General features: G+C 41.5%; 1 protein-coding gene across 1 annotated transcript; it reads left to right on the top strand.

Annotated features, from left to right (window-relative positions):
- Positions 1 to 13,528: 13,528 nt before the first annotated feature.
- LOC110960015 (arginine and glutamate-rich protein 1-B) lies at positions 13,529 to 21,743 on the top strand. Its single transcript, XM_022207058.2, is given in 5 exon segments — positions 13,529 to 14,097; positions 15,979 to 16,204; positions 19,437 to 19,467; positions 19,470 to 19,519; positions 20,171 to 21,743. Coding segments are annotated over 5 exon segments (804 nt in total). The 5' UTR covers positions 13,529 to 13,765; the 3' UTR covers positions 20,336 to 21,743.
- Positions 21,744 to 22,549: the final 806 nt, after the last annotated feature.

Below are 22,549 nucleotides of genomic sequence, written 5' to 3'. Positions count from 1 at the left end.
TATTTACACTTACGATAATTTCAAATAATTTATTTTCTTTTTCTGTTGCACTGATTCACACAACCAAAGCTGCTCATTCCATTCATACACACAAACTAGCATGCTGGCAGGAGTTTAATATGTATTCATTCATTTAAGTGATGACAAAGGCCAAAAAAAGTGTTGTTTTTTCATTTGAATTTGCTTGCAATTGATGTACACTACTGTTCAAAAGTTTGGGGTCACCCAGACAATTTCATGGTTTCCATGAAAACTCACACTTTAATTCATGTGCTAACATAACTGCACAAAGGTTTTCTAATCATCAGTTAGCCTTTCAACACCATTATCTAAGACAATGTAGCATTAGAACACAGGAGTGATGGTTGCTGGAAATGTTCCTCTGTACCCCTATGTAGATATTTTATTAAAAATCAGCCGTTTCCATCTAGAATAGTCATTTACCACATTATGTCTAGACTGTATTTCTGATTCATTTATTGTTATCTTCATTGAAAAAACAGCTTTTCTTTCAAAAATAAGGATATTTCTAAGTCAGCCTAACTTTTGAATGGTATTGTATGCAAAGGTTTTGAAAGTATTTTTAAAAGTAAGTTGTATTTTATTGTCTGCTGTAGACAGAAATGTTAAATATAAAATACTTTTGTTACCCAATGACCTAAACTTTTTCTACCTATTGACTAAAAGTGGGACTGTTTCAAAAGGGTGTGCATGAAGCTGGGTTTTTTTTGCTTGGTTTTTTTGCTTAAGTCAGACATGTAGCGCAAACACTGTCCCCACTTACATACTATAATGGTTGATAAATCATTCCTGTTCTTTTCACTACATGCTTATGCTTTACCTGGTCGAACCTGTGAAATCACTGTAGTATTTAGATAGTCTTAAATTCAATGTTTCTATAGCTGTCAAATGCATTCAGCCAAATACCTGAAAGTACTTGCTGTTCTGTGCTAAATTGCAAATGCTGCATTGCCAACGTGCTCAAATAAGTTGGTGAACATAGCATAGTTGGCATCACCGGCTTAACATCAGCAAATCAACATTACATGTTAGCATGCTGACATTCACATTTACCTCATTACCACTATCAGCCTCCCAGAGGCTTAATTTGCTGCCACATGATTATCAGCCATCAAACGTGCAATGCATACTTTCCTGTGCTGTCGTGTGGTTCGTGTAAAGAGACATCAGCGCACAAAAGAAAATTATGAATTCACGACTGTGTTGCTAATAATACCCAATGGACCTTTCTAAAGCAATTGCTTTAAAACTAACAAACCATACAACCCTTGACAGATAACAATGACAGACAGATACAACTGAGTACATGATTATTATGTGAGAACTTATCATCTGATATTGGCAAGAAGGTAATAATTGTGTGCATTGAAATTACAATGTACAGATCTCGTGGTGTAGATGTCCTCATCGTTCCATGCCAACAGCCGTCCATGTCAATCTAGAATTTAATGACACACTGTCCTCTGTCCATGCCTTGATTCCATAAACATCTGGTTTTTTTTACCTCCGCCAAGGAGGTTATGTGACACCCGGCGTTTGTGTGTCCGTCTGTTAGCAAGATAACTCAAAAACGCCTGGGCAGATTCACATGAAAGTTTGAGGGGATGTAGACTATGGTAAGAGGAAGGGCTGATTTAATTTTGGTGGCAATCCGGAAAGGATCCTGAATTCTGTTTTTTTAGTATGTTTTTTTAGTATGTGTTGTATTCCCAATGTGTACTAGTATTTTGTCCCTTATCACTCACCAGAGTTCAAGTGGGAGTAGCAATGCATGCTGGGATGTGTTGTTTACCTCAGTTATAATGAAGGTCAATGTGAGTGGCAGAGCAGCAAATAAAGCTCCGATAGAAACTTCAATAAGTCGTCTTATTTCATGCAAACCACAACATTACAGTACATGGTGTCAGAGACTCATTGGACCGTACGCTTCTAAAGAAAGGAGTTAATGATGGATCCATCTGGAGTGCCTTCACCACAGATGGATTGGGATTCGGCAAACCTTCCCAATGCATGCCGGAGATTCGTGCAGCACGTAAAGCTCATGTTTTCTGGACCGCTAAAGGGAAAGGAGGACGCGACCCAATGCAGCTACTTGCTTTTGTGGCTAGGAGAAAGAGGCCGCGATAGTTTTAACACTTGGACATTGACCGCAGATGAAGCTAATAAGCTAGACATTTATTACGGACACTTTGAAGAGTACCTCATGCCTAAAACTAACACGATTTTTGCAAGGTACAACTTCAATGACAGACTGCAAGGCGAAGGGGAGTCTTTTGAGCATTTCGTTACTGAGCTAAAGCTACTTGTGAAGCAATGCCTCTATGCTAATAGTGACGAGATGGTGCGTGATAGGATCGTATTTGCCACTAACTCACCTCATGTGAGAGAGAAGCTGTTAAATCAAGGCTCAGACCTTCAATTCCAGCTCATGATCCTTGACTGCATGGGTTTCCTGCTTTCCTCTCTATCCTAGGCAGAGGTCTGCACTCTCTGAGTGCTTTTCTAGTTTAATTTGTGTCACTATGAGGAGTTATAGGTTAAGTACAACTGAAAAGACACTTTATCTATGAGTACACTTTTTTTTATCTGTACACACAACTACCTATGTGTAAGCCAACGTCTAAATATGTGTAACTTTTATCAAATAAAAGAAAGAAATAGGGCTGTACAAAAAACCCCAAGCTTTTTCATTAAAAAAAAGACATTTTCATGGCTCATTTAACAGCACATAGGATGTATTTGTCAGATCATTTGTACTAGCATCATTTGCCCCTCTATAAAGGTGAAGGGCCATGGATAGGTGTTTGGGACCTGGCAGCTCAATTCATGGCTCACACAGAGGTCAATCCGTTTACGGTGGAGCGTCCTCAACGAGTTAACCTGACTGTGAACAGGCTTTCTCTTGCAAACAAGGCCTCCATACATGGCAGGGCCTCCTACTGTTAGCTGAGGGCCCTGTTGGAGCGCTCGGGGAGGCTACTGTTTCTGCCACTGTCAGTGAGATGGATGAGGGGGGAAACACAGGATAAGGCAGAGTCTATTTAGGCCTGATGACATCTTAGACTGTGTTTGACACATGGACGGAATATCACACATCCCCCCCCCAACTTTCCTTGCTTTCTCTCACAATGAACATATGGCCTCCCCAAGAACTTTAACACATATGCAAAAGAAATTAGATTACCACTGACGATGATGACCAAATTAGATTTGTCACACCCTCACATGGGAATAGAGAGTGCATTGCCCGCACAAGACAACGTACACACATGTCTGCACACACATACAAGCACACGCGTGTGTAGCACAAAGGTTAGGATTTCACACAAAAGAGCAAAGGGATGACACCATACTGCGCCACAGACAGGCAGGGTGATGGATATGATGGATCAATCACCGCCTCCGTTTAATGAGGACATCAGTCAACAAACTCGATGGGTTAGTGGGGTGGGGGTGGGGGTGGGATGGTAAGGTGGGGTGTGGGTGAGATGAGAGGCTGAGGGAGAGCTAGAAGCTCTTTGTATCCACAATTAACCCCTGATGAGAATCTTTATGGCTGGAAGGAATGGGGATGCTGTATATTTAAACAAGCAACAAGCACACGCTGGTCCTGTATAGTGTTGTCTTGTTAAGTCAGGGAAGAGAAAAAACGGATTGTAGCAGCTCACAATGATTAACTATCTGCAACTGTTTTTGGTTTTTAATGTTTTAATGTTTTTAAAATTCTGTTAGAGCAATGCTCGCAACCCCATGAGGCACTGTACAATAACTATTTGACAGATGGTTGCGCAGCTTTGGAAGCCCTCCATTCTCCCAACCTTTCAACATGAGGGACCACTTCACTCAACCCTGTGGTGGTGACAAAGAAGCCATTGATTTATATTGACGTAGATGAAAGCTTTAATAGCTTTGGATCGCTTCCTCTAGCTCTCTTTTTTTTTAAATTTGTTACAAAACTCCTGGCAAACTCTGGTCAATGATCAGATGTTGGATTATGGCTGCTGATGAGAATTCGTAAAATTGTTACTACAACATTTTGTCAATCACCAACCATATGCAGCCATATGCAGATGCGGGGCTTGGATTTGGCTAAATTAATGTGATAAGAAAACAGCAACTCTCTGCTTCTAAAAGTTTGCAAATGTTAGCCTCCCTTACAAATGCGAAATATTTGCAGTAGAGCCTGGCCAAACCTGTGGTTGATTTGAAGCAAAGATCCTAGTTTTCCAAAACTGTTGCATTCATTCGCCACTACTCTCAGTTAAATTATCATCTTCTTATATACCTGTTTTCTCCCTGCAGCTGCCTGTCACGTTCACTCTCACATGATGATTTTAAATTATGTTTAAATATTGCATTATGTAATCTTACCTGAATAATTTAAATGTTATGGTTAGGACCCTATTTAATGCTTTCCCGCCTACCTTCCTCATCTATCTACTCTCAGATGTATGTTAGGATAAAAGCATCTGCTAAATGAAATTGTATAATTGTAACTGTATTGTGGCAGCTCCTTCTTTTCGCTTAAAGCTAATGTAGGTGAGAGCTAGTTTAACAAGAAAAAGCACTCAGAGAGCGCAGTACTCTGCCAAGGCTGCTCAGTTGTTGCATCATTTGAGCACAGGCGTGTGTTATGCATGTGTACGTTATGTGCGGATACCAAATTGCATGATCTGAATATGTAGCAGGTGGCGGGAACTGATGGGACTCAGAAACACCCCCACAATTTAATCCATTGTTCCTTGCATCATTTCCAATGGATAAATCCTGATAAGTCTGTAGCGGTGAATTTGTAGTAGGATCGCAATCATGTGATCGTCAGCAGGCCATGCCGTTATCTTTCAGTGACAAAGAAATCTTTAACAAATCCACAGATCCAGACTAGAACCCAAATCACTACTCAAATCTAATCACTTGGTCCTTGTGTCATTTCTGACCTTCCCTGAAAATGTCACTGAAATCCATTAGTCTGTTTTTGAGTAATGTTGCTAATAGACAGACAAACAGATGGACAAATGTACGCTGATCATCACATAACTCCACCGCGTCCCTTGGCAGAGTAATAAAGACAGGCATAAACCTGACCAGGCCTTCAGTTACAGCATCTCATTTACTCCAATGCATTTGTTGTTGCACTAAAAATATCAAGCTAATAGAGGTCTGAAGCTTCAGTGTTTGGTGCTTTCATCTCGGTATTGAAAAGTTATCCCTCATATAACCTCAGAGTGGATGTGCTCTCCATGCCAGTCAGTCACGATAAACTGATTTTTGAACAGCAGCCAAAAAGATCCACATCTGAGAGGTGAAGCTGTTCTGACCTGTGAATAGATTAAAAAATGTTGCCTTGTATCTGTACTGTGCTAATTAAACTGAGTCATGCGGTATTCAGAAGCAGCGAAAAAGTGATCTGCACTTTCCCTTGTGAAAGGTTTATGTAATGCTAAGATGATGAGAGCTGCTGAGTGAGAAAGCGAGTGTATTATTATAAAATCAGTTCTCAAGCTGTATGAGCTTCTCAAGGAAAGTCCTGCGACTTATGGCTGGATGTTGAGTAAGATCATGGCTCCTTCCTCCTCAGTGGGTTCTTGAGCTTTCACACACCAGCGACTCACAGCGTCATTGTGACCCTCGTCTTCAGGAAACAGCTATTGTTACGGTGGGGAACGGTGGCAGGCAAGGAGTGTGAATTGTGAACTGTGTATTTGGCAGCAGGAGGAGGAGGGGGTGCATGCTTGTGATGGATGTGTCTCTCTTCCTGTTTGTAGTTTCTCAGGACTGCTCTCTTTCCCATGCTGTGAATCACACACACACTCTCACGTGCACTTGCTGCCACGCGTTCTCTGTGCACGCTGCGGGAGAAGAGCGGGCACAAGACGAAAGAGAGGAGCGAGATGAAAGAGTCGCAGGAGTAAATCTCATTCCCCTCGGACCGAAGGATCTGTCAAACACATACTCAGGAGGGCTGGAGAGTCTTTTAAGTCAAATTCTTTATTCCCCTCTGTTTTGACAAGAAACTACAGCTTCCACAGTGAGCGTGGTGCTCGGGCGCACGGGTTCATGTTCCTGCCAATCTCTGGCCCCATCACACATCTTTTCAGTTGAGCAAACATGCATTCAAGGTTCACTAACAGTTTTTAATTTTATCTGGTAATTGCCCTGATACCTAACCTTTGCTTGTGTCAGCTCTGGATGACTGGATGGAAGAAGACCTCCATAGTACTGCACCAAGACAAGACAGGAGGCAGACCATTCGTCGCAGATGAAGATAGAGACAAGAGCTTAACCAGATCAGCTTCCTCGCTAGCCAATACTTCAAACCCGACCCTTGACCTCTCCATTTGGACTGTCAGAATCACCTGTCCTCCTCTCTCTCTTTTTGTCCTGCCCTCTTGAGAAAGATGATCCCCTGCACTGACCACCACTTGTCACATATATGTGGTGGTGAAAACCAAGTTCTTTCAATCTTTTGTAGCAGAGGTCATCTCTGAAGCTCCTCTAACACTTAATTACGCTGTCTTAAGAGGAAGGGGACATGGCTGTCACATGCAAGATAGAGCCAAGGTCTTCAATGGCCCTGACACAAACAAATCGTCAGGAGAAAGACATTCGGCATATGGCGGCCATCATGAATGGAGAGCTACTTTCAGGGTTAGTGATTTTAAATTGAGTGAATTATTGGGATGGCCATTCTTGAGTAATGTCAGCAGGAGGATGGACATCTGGTCAGTGGCTCAGTTGTCAGGGTGACACAGTAGCACTTAGTGTGTAATGATTTAGGGAAAGTGACATTTGCAACTGACAGTTTCAGTTTTCTGAACAGGGGCATTTGAATCATCAGTTTGATGAATACCTTGGAAATCAGTTGTGTGATGTTGTTCCAATTTCCTCTTTGATCAAAACCGAGTACTATTGTTCAAAAAATGCAGAATTAAAAATGTTATTATTTTTGATCCTTTCTACATTGATCATAGTAATTAAAACACACCAGGTTACTGCTACTGTTTGTGTGCTCTCTCTGTTCAGGTCTCATTGACTGCATTGAGCATAATTATCCAAGGGCTCTTTTAGCCTGGGTCTGACTTGCTTCCTCCAGACTGGGTCTCTCTCTTTCGAAAGATTTACACTACTGTTCAAAAGTTTTCCTAATTTTCTTAGTTTTCCTAGTTTTTTCCCCCCTAATACCCAGTACTATTAGGAAATATAACTAAATCCAAGACCTAAATTGCGATGTTTCATCCAAATTACTTTATTTTGCACATTCTATTTACAAAAACTCCCCAAATAAGCCTGTATTACAAAAATAAATCTATGTTTATCAGCAACCTAATTTTTACTATGATCAACAGTCATGTCAAAACTGAACTGCAGACTGTGAGACTGAAAGGAAAACAAAACACACAAGATGAATAAAATCAATGCTGCATGGTTCAACAGCGGTATACAGGGTAGTAAGTTGTTGGAAGATACATTTAGCATGATGGAATATCTTTTAGAGTTGATGTGCAGCTTAGTGTGGAAAAACAGAATTTGTAGAGGTTATAAAAATGTAAATAGTAAAATATCTACAATATTGAGAACCATTTTCTCCACCTGTGGTCACCTTGAAAAACGCTATACATGCTGATTCCTGGGTCTTTCCATTTTTGCTAAATAAGTAATCCAACAGGGTTGCATAGTGGCTTGGTGGTTAGCTCCCAGCCTTCCCGGGATCTTTCTGCATGGAGTTTACATGTTCTCCCTGTGCATGTGTGGGTTTTCTCCAGGTACTGCGGCTTCCTCCCACAGTCCAAAAACATGCTGAGGTTAATTAGGTAAACTGGTGATTCTAAATTGTCTGTAGGCGTGAATGTGAGTGTGATTGTTTGTCCCTGTAGCCCTGTGATAGACTGGTGACCTGTCCAGGTGTCCCCTGCCTTCAACATAAGTCATCTGGGATAGACTCCAGCCCCCCGAGACCCTTATGAGGATTAAAAGGTGTATAGATAGATGTATTTTCATGTATTTATTCCCACCAGGACTTCGTGGCCAGGTCATGTTTGTAGATGAGAACTGGTTCTCAAACACTTTTACCTGATTAAATAAAGGTCAAATATCATAATTTTTTTTTTTAAATGATATTGCGGTGAAAAATGAGCAAGTGAATAATATGACAACAGCAAAAAACATTAAGAAACTGTTTGGAGTCCAGAGCGTTAATGCAGAAAAAGTCCACAATGACTAACTAACCCTCGAGGGAACGTTAGACACAACATGTTTTTAGACATTTAATCAAAATTTAATCAGCTTCACCCCAGGTGGGGTTCATGCATTTAAAAAAAACATAGATACAGAACTGTTGCGGCTGAAAATATTTCACCCAGAAACTGAAGTTGGTAATATACAAATTAAATTTCTCAAACACAGCTTTGGACTTGATCAGACTGACTATCCTGTGAAACTGGCCCATCTGGTATTCCAGGTGAAAGCATTACAGCTTAATAGGTAAGAACCAAATGGGCCGGTGAGGACATCTAATAACACACATGACTGGTGTATGTCTCACTGGTACCACTGGTCAGTGCTGCAGTTCCGACTCCCTGCAACTCTCCACTCCAATGACCTCTTAAACTGCATCTTCCCTTTTTCTCCTCCACATCCTCAATTCCTTCCTTAAAATCTCCACCTCCACCATCCTCCTGTTTTGTCTCCCTCAGCTCTTCACCTCTCCCATACCCGGCCTGAGGTGAAAGAATCGTTTTCATTCAAGCCAGTGGATGGAGGAGGGGCAGACTTGCTTTCAGGTTCCCCGCCTCAATGGCTCTTTAGGCCAAGACCCCTGGGCCATCAACATGACAATGTGACAATGTGGCAGGGCTTTTTAAAAGAGATCCTGTGTTTGTTAAGTGTTTTTCCCTCTGAAGAGCAACCACGGGGCAGGGTCAGGGAACCTGAAAAGTGTCTGTGAAAGAAGAGGGCCAACTTTGATCACACAATGTGAAAGGGAAGAACTTTTTGATTAACTTGAGCTGGGAGAGCGTCAGTTGGATTTTAGATTGTAGTTCGGATAAATCTGTGTTCTGAGGATAATTTACAATTCTTAAAAATTCAATCAAGCACATTTCTTAAAAATACTTAATAGAAACATTTCTTTCCTTGAGATAGATAGATAGATAGATAGATAGATAGATAGATAGATAGATAGATAGATAGATAGATAAGAGAGTTGGAGAATGACTCAAAAACTGTCCCAAAATGTATTGAGTAACATTTCTGCAACTATAGACACTTGAGCAACATTTGAAATGCAGTATGTCAGTCTCTGTGTTCCCACCACCAGGCCAGTGTGCTGCCTGAGGTATTTTCTGACTGTCACATCCACTAAATTGTACTTAGATACTTGAGAAGAAAATGTGCAGTCAGCTATTTTGTAAACACCTGTGGAATTAGTGCAAACTCCACAGAGAGCCCAACAAACTGCTGAGATACGAAAGTTTCTACATTTTCTCATATGACTGCTTGACAGCTTCTGTGTGGTGGACTTCCCGTAAATCCTCCCACGATTCTGTTCCTGTACGTGCTGTTTAGAAAGTATTCATTACATGAAACCTCACAATATCTTTATTCTGATTAATGAACATGCAGAGTACTTTCCAAATGGCAGTGCTACAAATGTGAACCTGACAAATTTTCCATTTTAGCATTTACCAACCTTCTCTGACATTTCATTGTTCTCAGCATCTCACGTTAGCCTTTCATGTGTATTAGGACACTGCATAGAGCAGGGCTTCTTGAGCTTTTTCAGACTTCACAGGATTTACAGTTTTTTCAGAGGGCAGTCTTCTGACTTTTATGCCAAGACAGTAACTTAAATACTGTTGCAGGATACATTGTGGCTGTAATACCTACTTTTTAAAGCCTGAACAACATTTATGCTGCACAATTGTAACTCATTTTTTAAAATTACATTGACAGCAACTGAGAAGTGTGTCTCTGTTTTTCTAGTTAGATCGCAGACAGTCTCTACTAAACACATTTAGTACTCATTCTTTATTGCAGTCGGTGGGAATAACTCACACAAACTGCAGACCACAGCGTCAGACTGCGTGTCCAACACTGTGGTCTGCAGTACGTGGGCCCCACAGAGGACTGTCTTTGCCCCTTTTCTTTTCACCCTCTACACAGCAGACTTCTCTCATCACACCACAGAATGCCATCTTCAGAAGTTCTCTGACGACTCCTCCATCATCGGCCTCAACATGGACGGAAATGAGGAATACAGAGAACTCAACCGGGACATTGTGGACTGGTGCCTGCTGAACTGTGTGTCGTGTGTGTTCTTTGTGTGTTCAGTATGTGTTGTATTTGTGTTCTGTATTTGTTCCGTGTGTGTTCTGTGTGGTACAAAAGTTTCGTAGCCACTGAGGGTTGGCTAAATCGACATTAGAGCTTGTGTCTGTGGCTGTTATTTCAATACGGAGCTACCAGTCTTGGTGAAGACTGTGGATCCTGTTAGCAGCTCACCAGTTTGGTAAGAAACTTCTTGTGACTCGAGTCTTCACATCTTGTGTGTGTTTTGAGGCACCGGTTGTATAGAGGTAATTATGCGCACTTCACACATTTGTATTGTAATAGTGTCTGATGTCTGGTGACTGTACTTACGTTTGGATACGGAGTTTAGCTGCTTTGTTTAGCTAGTTTAAAAACTGTGTTAGCCTTTGGTTGGTTTTATTTTGTTCTTTGATTTAGCAATATCCACCAGTCTTGTTTTTCTCTATTTGATCACTTATGTGTTACTTCTGTCACTGAGCAATACATTGCTTTATCTAAACCAATGACAGCTGGTTGTTTTTGTTACACCCAGCTGATACTAGTGGTTGTTTTGTAACGCCCTGCCATTCAGAGAGATATTGTGTGACACAGCTGATTATTATTTTGGCTAAAATGTGGTCATAAGGACTTAGTGGTGCTCCTATGGTATATACACCTTTAAGTTTCAAGTGACATGTGATTATTAAGGACTTTTCCAAACTGTTTCTCCTGAGATTAGTTCTATATGGCATCTTTTTTTTGACAGGAATTAGATAATCACACAACCTACATTTCCGTGCTCGTATTACTGCCTCTTCTTTGACTTTCACCCCATACCGCCAAGGAGCAAAACAGAAGAACTCTGGTACATTCCTTCATTTACACATCAAATGCTTCACCAGTCTGACTGGAACTCTTTTCCTTTCCACCTCCATAAAACATTTTCTATTTTTCATCAAAAGGGGCTTTGAGAACCTCTCCCTTCCTGTTAAACGAACAAAAACAAGATATCTCAGGCTTTTTAATACGTATTCTTCTCATCTCTGGGAACAGAATTTGTGGATCATTAAAATAAAACACAACCACAAGTTACAGAAAATTGATTTTTTTTGGTTTCAAGCAGAGGAAATAAGAGAGAGAGAGAGAGACAAAGAGAGGGAGGGGAGGGGAAGCTGCTCCTGGATGGATGAGCCAAGACTTGCCCAAGTTTCTATTTCTGGCACAATAATCACATCATTTCTGTCTTTGCTTTAATTCCGAGGAAATTTGTATTTCTCAGGTGGTGCTCACACTCAATCTGACAATACAAGCTCATGGATGAGTGCACAGTTCCTCAACATAAAGGCTCTTTCACATCTGTGTGGGTATGAAAAGTGACTCATCTGACAACTGGTATCAGTTCACAACAACTAAAAGCATTCTTGATCTACAATCAAAGTTGCACACTGCATGACTCCTTATGAACAAATTATTTCTTTCAACTAAAATAAGACTCAGCTGCAAGTAATTAGAAAAAAAGAAATAACAGCAAAAAAAAAAACCCTCTGAAGTAGGAGCACTTTCATTTCTAGCGTGAGTGGTGTGACCTTTTTAAAGCTGATTCACTGGGCTTTTGAGCTATGTGTTTTAAATATAGTAAAGCCAGTTTATTTTGAGTGCAGCACTCCGGTGAGAGTTATCACAATGGCCTCATTTTGCCAGAGTGGGATGGCAATCTTTTCTTGCAGGATTGTGTCATTGTCAACCTATGCTTTTTTCTTTTTCCTCCCTTTTTCTGCCAGTTGGTCGTTTATCTGATGTTGTTACTATATTTACAAGTTTAGATAAAAGCATCCATTTAGCCCCTGATAACAACATTTAAAAATGGACTCAGGAAGAGTTAAATACAAGTCAAATAGGGACAGAATATCAAATCACCGTGAAGTTCTACTCTGTTCTGTCAAAGAAGGCTGTCAGAGCAACATGTCCAATTAACCATTACAGTTTCCAGCTTTCATTTTACAAGACTGTAATATCTACACAGAGTGTAAATATTGCAGTATTTTTTAAATGAACGTCAAGGTTAATTTTACTCAGCAGTTGAGATAGTGAACTCTAATAGTTTGAAGTTACAGACAGCTACAATTGGTTGAGTTTTTTGTTCTCTCACTTCATTGTACCACATTAGTGTTTCTTGTAGATATGTATCTCCTCCTTTTGATGTCAATAAATACGCTGATAGGCATGGGCTAATGAAGACAACGGGCCACTGGTTACATTAGAAAGCCCTCCTATATTGAAACAAACTGTCTAGACTGAAACAGACATATACACTGCTGATCAAAAGTTTGGGGTAACCCGGAAAATTTCACGTGTTCCATGAAAATTTACTCTTTTATTCATGTGTTAACATAACTGTACAAGGGTTTTCTAATCATCAGTTAGCCTTTCAACACGATTAGCTAACACATGTACAATTAGAACACAGGAGTGATGGTTGCAGGAAATGTTCCTCTGCACCTCTATGTAGATATTCCATTAAAAATGAGCCGTTTCCAGCAAGAATAGTCATTTACCACATTAACAATGTCTACTTCTACTACTATATTTGTAATTAATTTAGTGTTATCTTCAGTTAAAAATAAAATGCTTTTCAGTGACCCCAAATTTTTTGAACAGTAGTGTACATCACAATTTGAACCCCTTGGTCTCCATTCAGTAGCTGCCTCCTCAGTGTCTGCATCTAGTACAAAATGTAGCTGCTCATCTTCTAAGAGGATAAAGACAGAGTGATCACATAACACCAGTACTGGCCTCTATCCACCTGCTTCATGTCCATTTCAGGCTTGATCTGAAAATATTTTGTTTGTTTGTTTGTTTTAAGATTTTAGATGGGTTCGCACAACATGATTTAGCAGATCTCTTACATCATCACATCCTGGTTCAAGCCCTGACACAGACCCAGCTGACAGATGTTCTGGGATGTTCCAGATCAATATAAAGAGGGGTGATTGAGCCTTCACAGTGACTGCTCATAATCCTACAAAAAGTTTACCTTTTTGTGTAAGAACTTTTAAATCCTTGAAGTAGAGCTTGACATCCTGACTTCATCTTTCATTGTGTTGTAACGTTTTATTCGTATTATTTTGTTGTCATGCCTGTGGCTTCTGCAACTGCTGTATTGACACTTGATTGCGTCGACAATCCCGAAGACCGACGGAAAATGTCGAAAGCCGCAGTGCCTGCTGGGAGTCTACAAACTCGACAAACCGCCATCTTTCCTTATAGCGAGTTAGTTAGGCAAAAATGACAACCACTTTCGAATGATTGTTTCTCCAAAATAGAGCAGCTGAAGCAATTCCACTTGATCGGTTATTGTAAATAATAAGTTTAAAGAGGATCGGGCCCGGCGGAGTTCCTGGCATCGTACACATATCAGCCATAAGACACAGCAGCTCGACTAGCGGAGGTGGTTAACATGGGCCGCTCTCGGAGCCGCAGCTCGTCCCGGTCTAAACACTCCAAAAGCAGCAAGCACAGTAAGAAACGCAGCCGGTCTCGATCACGGTCTAGAGACAGGGAGCGGTCCAAGAAACGGTCCAAGTCCAGAGAATCGAAAAGAAGTCGGCGCCGAGATTCTCGCTCCCGGTCCCGGTCAACCACAGCCTCGTCCCGCAGAGACAGAGCAGCCTCGCCGCCGGAGCGTATCGACATCTTTGGCAGGACGCTGAGCAAGAGAAATGCCCTGGACGAGAAGCAAAGGAAGGAGGAGGAGGAAAGAAAGGCTGAGATGGAAAGACAAAGGAAAATGTGGGTATAATTAATCACAGAGTGGAAACAAACAAAATTACATAACATCGGCAACTGCAAGATGTGCTAAGCTAAATGCTAGGCTAGCTGCGTTGAGACGCATAGACAACGTTAGCTCTTTGCACTAGCAGGCTAATGCTATGTAGCTACAAAGCATGCTAACGTCAGCTGGTTAGGCTGTACAGGCCCCTGTCTGCACAGGAACGTTGTTGTCCTGTCAGGGATCTGCTCACCTTCTTAGCTGCACTGCTCCTGAAGTTTAGGTTTCATTTAGAGGCAGTTTGAGTGTTAGGATAGATAACATTTTACAAATTATAGAACTGTTCTAGTGTTAGTAAGTAAACTGCTTTTTCTACATTTTTATCCCACTATTCTAAACTCTATGTAATCTTTATTGTATTGTCAGTCAAACAGTAATCAGTGGTAAGTCATTTATTGAGCAGCTGTACCACATATTTTTAAATTATGTGCATGGCCAAACTTTCAAACCGTCATAATTTTTACTATTATGTTTTTAACTGTCAGTTTTGTTAAAGAAACAAATATAAGTTGTTCTTTAAAGTGATTTAGTGAATATTCTGGGCAGTTTATTTGAAAAATAAAATCAATCCATATTCAGTAATGAAAATGGTAGTGGTCTGACATAAAGTAAAACACATTTCATGTGTCAAAACCGTTAAACACTTTGCATACTGTAAGGATGCAATGTGGCATGATTGTCGTGTGAAAGTTGGTCAGTTTGACATTCAAAGATTCAAGCTCAATAGTTCTAACAACAAGTTGGATAACGGCGAAGTAGCTGTTCCATCTTGCACTACTCTGTGTTTGAAACACCGTAGTGGTTTCTATACACAAAGTCTGCAGCTCATTTATTGTCTGCTAGCAGGTTCTATCTGTCGGACAAGGAAGCTGCTATTGTGTAAGTGTTCGTGATGGCCGGAGGCAAGGAGACACCTGAGATGTGAGCTGCTGGCCCACACCTGGTGCCTTGAGTGGCTTTTTTAAAAATCTGCTGCCTAATAGCCACAGGGCCACTTGAACAGGCACATAAATGTAAATATTAAGACCTAGAGACATTTTAGGTGATTAACGACCTCTGCCCCAGCTCAGCAAAGTTTTCGGTTTCCCAGTGTGACACGATGAAACCAGATCTAGGGAAGGGTAGAGTGTGTGTTTACAGTTGTGCCAGGAGCGATGTGACAACACATCGTCCAACTCTTTCTAAGTTCCTGTTCACAGTGCAGCTGGAGAAAAAAGCATTTTCAACAGGTAAACAGGATGACAGGTGACCTCCATCTTCACTAACCCTTCAGGCTGCTGCTGAATAGACTTATTCACTGTTGCTGTTGGAATACCCTGACAGCCTGAGGGAAAGCATCAGTCGTGTGCCATATGTTATAGATAAAATGCTTGGTAAAAGGTGCTGTGTACTTGTAGCACATTAGAGGTTACAACTGTGCCTAGTCTGTAATAAACAGCCATCGTCTGCAGCTCTTTATCATGCCTGGTCAGTGCAGCTACATCAACTTTTAACACGGATTCTTTGACAAATTAGCTTTAAATGCTGTCATAATGCCATATTTTTTTCACCAAAATACCAAGAAATTGATTTCCATTGCATACTGTTTTGTATTTGTGAACAGTGAGGATAGTGCAGGTTTTCTGTTGTCTTGGCACGCACCAGTGTGTGCATCCCCTTCATTTCATAGGACTAACACTATATGCATTTGAGACTCTGACTGAAGTGGCTGATACAGAGTGACGTGATGAACAAGTTTCTTTTGTTCATGTTTTAATGATATATTTGTGTGTTTGGTATATGCCATCTTGTGGATAAATAAGCTCAAATTTTATATTTTTTCCTTCTGCCCTATCATTCAGCCGGCAGCAGGAAATCGAGGAGAAACTAATTGAAGAGGAGACAGCGCGGCGAGTGGAGGAGCTGGTGGCCAAGCGGGTAGAAGAGGAGCTGGAGAAGCGAAAGGACGAGATCGAGCGGGAGGTGCTGCGGCGTGTCGAGGAGGCGAAGCGCATCATGGAGCGGCAGCTGCTGGAGGAGCTGGAGAGGCAGCGGCAGGCCGAGCTGGCGGCGCAGAAGGCCAGAGAGGTAACGCTCGGTCGTTTGGAACGCAGCCTCTCTATCCCCTCCACTCCTCCCCAACCTCTTACGCCCCCGTCCCCATTTCCCCCTAGTCACCCACTCTGACTGGTGCCTGTCTACGGGACATGTGGGACAGAGCCCCTTCCTTTTTAAAAAAAAACATTTTCAGACAGTAACCCAGCCATGGCACAAGTTTCACTGGAGGGAGGGGAGATGCAGAGTCTGGAAGCGGCCATCTTGCAGAGTAATAATGTGTTTAACCTCCTATGACCTGACGTCCGCATATGTGGATGTAAATTTTTTTTTTTTCCAAAAGAGCGTATTGTTCTTAATAAAAATCTAAAATCAATATACAAATATAATAAATGTAACAATTATATATTATCTGATTATGTTTATTGGTTACTCCTTATCCTAAATAACTGGAATAAATCTAAAATGCAAGCCCAATCAAAGCTTGGGACTTAGGAGGTTAAGAGTTTTTTTTCCTGAATTTGTCAACATATAAAACAAGGTAGTGTGCAAGATGAACTATGCCAGTTTGAGAATGTGTGAACTAATCCATCAATCTAGCATAGTCCATCTCCTAAGCTGTTTCTGTACGAGGTCCTAATGTCCTTGCTAATTGGAAAAAATTAAACATCAGTGTAGCTAATTTGCAAATATGGGCAATTGAACTGGTCAGACATTTAAGTGCAATCATGCAGTGGTCAACTTAACTGTGAATTAATCAGAGTAGTCTGGTGCACTTATGTCTCCTGCTCATTAGATTGTGTTAGGAAAATATGCGTACCTTATTTTCTCACAGCCACTTCCAGGTTTTGCGTGGAGAAGCTACCATTTGTGTTTGTAACAGCATCGTAATAGATGGAGCTAAAGTGGCAATTAAGACTTTAAGGATGGCAATTGAAGGTGATATGCTGACTCTTTGAAGGGGTTTCCTGACTCACCAGTGAGAGTTTTACCATGGCAGGGCTACCAAAATGTATGGACTTAGAACTTTTTCATCGTTCTTTTTTTTCTCTGGCTCGCTTTGATCTCTTAATTTCATGTTTGTAAGCATCTCTGTTGTTATGAAGATTTTTCATTTTTTGAAGATGATGCTTCTGTTTTACAGTCACCGTCTTTGTCTGTCACCAGCCAATTTTTTAATTATTATTATTTTTTAGCTTTTATTAAATGCCAAAAGTTATTTTTGAAAATTTATATTTCATACTTTTTAATGTGTCAGATTAGGCAGCTTTTAGATCAAACTGTAATCGAGCCTGATTCTTTTGTGGCCTTTTATTAAGCAGTTTTCAAATGAACCTTCCCAGGCTTCCCTGAACTTAGAACTCTTCTTTTTTCATTCTTTTTGGAGATTAGAGTGGACAGCTGTCTGACAAACCTTGTTCCCTTCTCCCCAGGCATCATTAAGAAAGAGGGAGTTTGTGTATGCTACAGTAATAATGTATTGTGAATGAGAAGGCCAGCTAAAGCCTAGTGACCCTGACTTGTACAGGGAGCAGCCATTGGCTCGGCACTAATAGGTTGAGAAATGTAGTCTGAGCACGCCTCCTTTACGTAGCTGGATTTATTCCGTCGCTGCTGTCCTGCCTTCTGCTCTGTCGCTACTACTCTGCTCTTTCCAGATCTCCCATTCTCAGTCTTAAACAGTGTTTACCCACAGGACTGATAGAATTAGCAAGACTTTAAAGACCAAAAGGTCGGGGTCTGCCTTGACATGTTTAGCTGGTTAAGGGTCAAGCCAAGACACCAGTACAAGCTTCACTCTTCACAGGAGTTTTTGAATCATGAGAGGAGATTTTCTGTCTGTTAGTCTCAGACTTAAGTCACATTTGATGTGTAGAAATGTTAATCACATTTGTTTAATTCACAGACAGTCTGTCCTGTACAGGTTTTCTGTACCACCCCCTTACCTGCTCTTTTAACAGTCCTTGTTTTGAGAATCTTTTATTAGATGGCATCTGCTCTGGGATACATATTGATGGACTACTACGTTTCCTGTTTGACAAGGTTAACTACCTCTGGTCTAACCTGTATCTGTTTATATATATCTTTTTTTTTCCCGAATATTCATAATTTAATACAATTGAACACCTTTTCTCCATAGACAAACAAATGTGCTGTGTTTTGTTCTCATGACTTGCTTCTTCTATAGGGCTGCTGCTGCGTTTGATATTGTTATTTGTAAATACATTTGTGTTGTTTTTATTTTGGAAACACAACTCACCACCTTCCTAACTAGCACTTGACCTGAGCTGGCCTGCAGCCTTTCAGCTCACCCGTGACTTGTGTCCTGTACTGTAAGTGTACCGTGGTCCGGTCCTCCTCGAACACACACAGACACCACTTTGTACTGTACTCTCCTTCTCCCTGCTCAATGAGGACTGACCCTCTAAAGAAAAGGAAAACAAACAAAACAAATGAATGCGAGCTGCAGGCTAAGCAGTGCAAAGATCAGTTATAAAGAGGAATGCCGCGGGTGTGTATGGCAGAATCCCCCATACCTACCTACCTACCCGCCCACCCACCCACCCCAGGAGCGCTTCTCTGTCTCTGCAGGGTCCACACAGTCCGGACGAGACAGTAAATATTCAACCGTTAAATGCCGAATGCTTTCACCAGTTGTGTAGGTACACAGGCAAGGAAAATGCGTAGGTATACGTACATTGGTGAGCCAAAATTATTCCCTCATTTATTTGTATCCTTTTTTTCTCTTGCTTATAATGATGTTAAAAGACTTGCATTTTCTTCTAGACTGTGTTGTCTGTCATTTATCTCTGTCTTCTATTTATGAGTGTGATGAGTGGGTTTCTCATTTTTTTGAATTTCTGTCTTTAAAAATTTTAATGTCAATCACAATAATCCAGGGAGTGCCCTAGGTGTGGCTTAGCTTTTATTTTTCGAGGAGGGTTTTACTAATAGTAGAGGGAGGGGAAAAAACATAGCGGGTTCATTTTTTCCCCCCTCAGTACCTTTATGCTTTTCGCCTCAGCTATGTATTTTTAAGACAGTTCAGACTGACTGCAAAGAATGCCACAGTGTGGTCATGTGCGAGAGACTAGACAAACTTCTCTGTGGTGTAATGAGTTACTTGTGTTCCTTGTGTTTGTGTATGCGTGCTGGTGGTGACTGTGTGTCTGTGACAATGAGGTGGCGAGCGTGTTGGTGTGTACAAATGCTCTGTGGCCATAGCCTGTTCATGCGCTAACATGGCACTGTGTCACCCGTTTAGGAGGAAGAAAAATCTAAGCGGGAGGAGCTGGAAAAATCCTGGAAGAGAATAACCGCAAGATTGCTGAGGCTCAGGCCAAGCTGGTACGTCCTGCTCTGACAGCAGTAATGCTGCTTTTTTGCCTCTTAATACATACATTTTTCCTATTTCTGTCAGATTTGTAACTCTGTTGAATGCATGCTGCCTTGATTACATACAAAATGACCAACACTAAACATCCTCTTTTCACACTACACAGTGATGCTGTCAGAAACTTTGAAACCCAGAGATTTTTATACAGCACAGAAGTTAGAGACATTATTATATTCTGCAATTTTACTGTTGTGGCATTTTCTCCTCTGCACACATTGGCTTTATTTGCTCCTTTATATCACTTTTGCATGAATTAAAAATCTGTACTAAATACGACTGTTAGGCTCCCATTACTAAACGATTTAATAGCCTTGTGGCAAGGGACTGCTTCTACTGAGTGGATTTGAATTGATGGTTATCAGCTGAGGGTAACAAGCCAGTGGTTGTTTTATATCCTGTTGGCTACATAGGCTTAATTCTGAATAATTTGTAAACCAGTATTTATTTGATTCAGGCTTGATTTGTACAAGCTGAGGTGGTAGTAAAGACAAGAGGAGTAGAGCTGGATCAAAGATAAATGCCATACTTTGTAGACTTTAAGGTTTGACGTACGTCGTTTTCTGCCCCTGTCTGACCTTCTCGTTTTTGCCGCTGCCTGGCAGGCTGAGGAGCAGTTGCGTATTGTGGAGGAGCAGAGAAAGATCCACGAGGAGCGCATGAAGCTGGAGCAGGACCGTCAGAGGCAGCAGAAGGAGGAGCAGAAAATGATCCTCGGCAAGGGCAAGTCCAGGCCCAAGCTCTCCTTCTCCCTCAAGGCCACCGAATGACACTGGTCCCCTTTCGTCCACATGTCACACCCTGCCTTCATCCCCATCCAGCTTCTCTTTATCATTCAGCCCCTATCATCCTCCTCTGTGGAATGCTCGCTTCGTTTTGGAAGTGCTGAAGGAAGGCCGACAGAAGGGGCACAACCCAGTGTGTTAACTTGCCTGTTCCTGTGGAGGCCCATGTTGTCCCTCCCCGGTCTTGAAGAGGAGGCAGCTCTTCACCCTCCTAGAACCTGATGGCCCTCTCCATCCTTTGTCATGCCCACTGCACAGATGACTCTTGTTTGTGCTTTATTTTTTGGCTTTATTTTAATTTTTAGGGAACTTGAACTTTTGGTGTAGAATGCTCTAACATGTCCTTTGCCCCGTAAGTCTTAACTCTGGTGTAACGGTGAGCAGCTGTGCACCTGTGCTTTTCATATGCGTCTTCACAGCCAGCAAACTACAACAGAATGCTAGTCCAGATAGAGAAGCGTATGTGTGACTTTGTCTAGTTTAGCATAGTGTGAAAATTCATGTGCAGCTTGGGAGTTAGCCTGTGGTTTTCCTGTCATCTTTTTTTCCTTTAAATCAAGACTCCCAAAGAGGCTGATGCAGTGGTAAATCACTGTGCAGCCTTTAAAAGCACAGTTAACTTCCCGTCCAGCTGACAACTTTGTGTCTTCCGTATTTCTTTTGCCTGTATGCTGTGTACACCATGTAACTCTACAGTCTCTTTTCTCTCCGTGTCGGCTTTTTCTGCCACATGCATAGTTTCCTTTTGAAATGACATTACAGCATGTTGTCCTGAAAGGAAACATAAAGCTCTTGTTAGATTTGAAGTCACTGTAGTGCAGGTGAACTCAGCCCCGATTCCCAAGCTGCCCATGACTGAACCATAAACCTGCAACAGGATACGTGTCGTCTCTGATAAGGGGGCCTATGGGTAAAGGAGGAGAGAGGGCATTTCCTGTATGATGTAATGTTATTAGCCTTGCTGTGATGTGCTGACTTCCACTCTCCCTCCTCTCCCGAGTCAAAATTGTGTTATGACAATGATCTACGATTATAAAACAAAAAGTCACAGTAATGGCAAGCTTTGTTCTATCGGCCTCTGTGAATTGTACAAAAACAGCTGACCTCCGGTCCACGTTCTGTCCCTCAGTTATGTCGATGTTAATTAACTGGGTAAGGCACCTCATTTGGCAAGTCTTGATTCGTAGAGGATGCACAAGTTCAGGTAAGACAAGGTTTGAGGTCAGTGTGTGTGTGAGTGTGAATGAGTTTGTGTGTGAGAGTGTGTGTGTGTTGTGACTGACGGACTGACCTCAGGTAGGTATGACTTTTTATGTTGTGAGATCTTGAATTTGTCATGTAATTTCCCCCAATTGTCAAGGGACTGAACAGATTAATAAATCCATTGAATGCTGTCGTGTGATTCTCCTAATTTACTCGCTGCAGTTATTCATCAGCTAGAAGTAATTAAGGATGAAGTGGAGAGTAAACCCACCTGAACTTGGTCTGTCTGGAGTTCACTTCCTGTTTGGCATGGCCTCAATTCAAACTGAAGACACTTCACACAGTCATCTTAAATAAGCAGTGTGACCTGATCAATGACAAATTTTAATGGCATTACTGGCACCGTCTTGAGGGTTGTCAGCAGGTTATTGCACACTGCAACCATTTTCTACCCTTGAGCTGTGCAGGACCAATACATCAATGTCAAGTTAACAAAATCCCTGTAATAACATCGCCTAATTAGTTGGCAGCTCCAGTTTGAGAATTCTGCTGCTACTGGTTTGTTTCCAGCATGTCAGGCTGATGTGACGAAGACTGAGATCATTACAAACTGACTTGAGGTCAGCAGGCATGGCCTCAATCCACATTCACCTGATTAAAGAGGATAATAAATCACCTTAAACTTACACCCAGATTTCAGTACTGTTTGGAAACCGTTGAACAGGTAAAAACCTGACTAATGAATCCAATTTTAAATGTCAAGTAGCCCTACGCCCACGTGCAGGGGTGGAAATGAGACGATGGATGAAAATATTAACGTCTGATTAATGTGTTGAATTATTAAACTCCAATCACCACTTTTCAGGAGCCTACATTAGAGAAACAACACTGGCAGCTGGCATCGTGATTGGACGGTACTTTGGTCCGATCCAATCCAGCTTCAGCTCCAGAGACGGCAGGCGGGACAAAGGCATGCAGCTGAGAACAATCCAGAAA

Source organism: Acanthochromis polyacanthus, chromosome 14 (assembly GCF_021347895.1).
Source record: "Acanthochromis polyacanthus isolate Apoly-LR-REF ecotype Palm Island chromosome 14, KAUST_Apoly_ChrSc, whole genome shotgun sequence".
Lineage (NCBI taxonomy): Eukaryota > Metazoa > Chordata > Actinopteri > Pomacentridae > Acanthochromis > Acanthochromis polyacanthus.
Note: the sequence above shows the minus strand (reverse complement) of the source record. Positions and strands in the feature narration are given on the sequence as shown.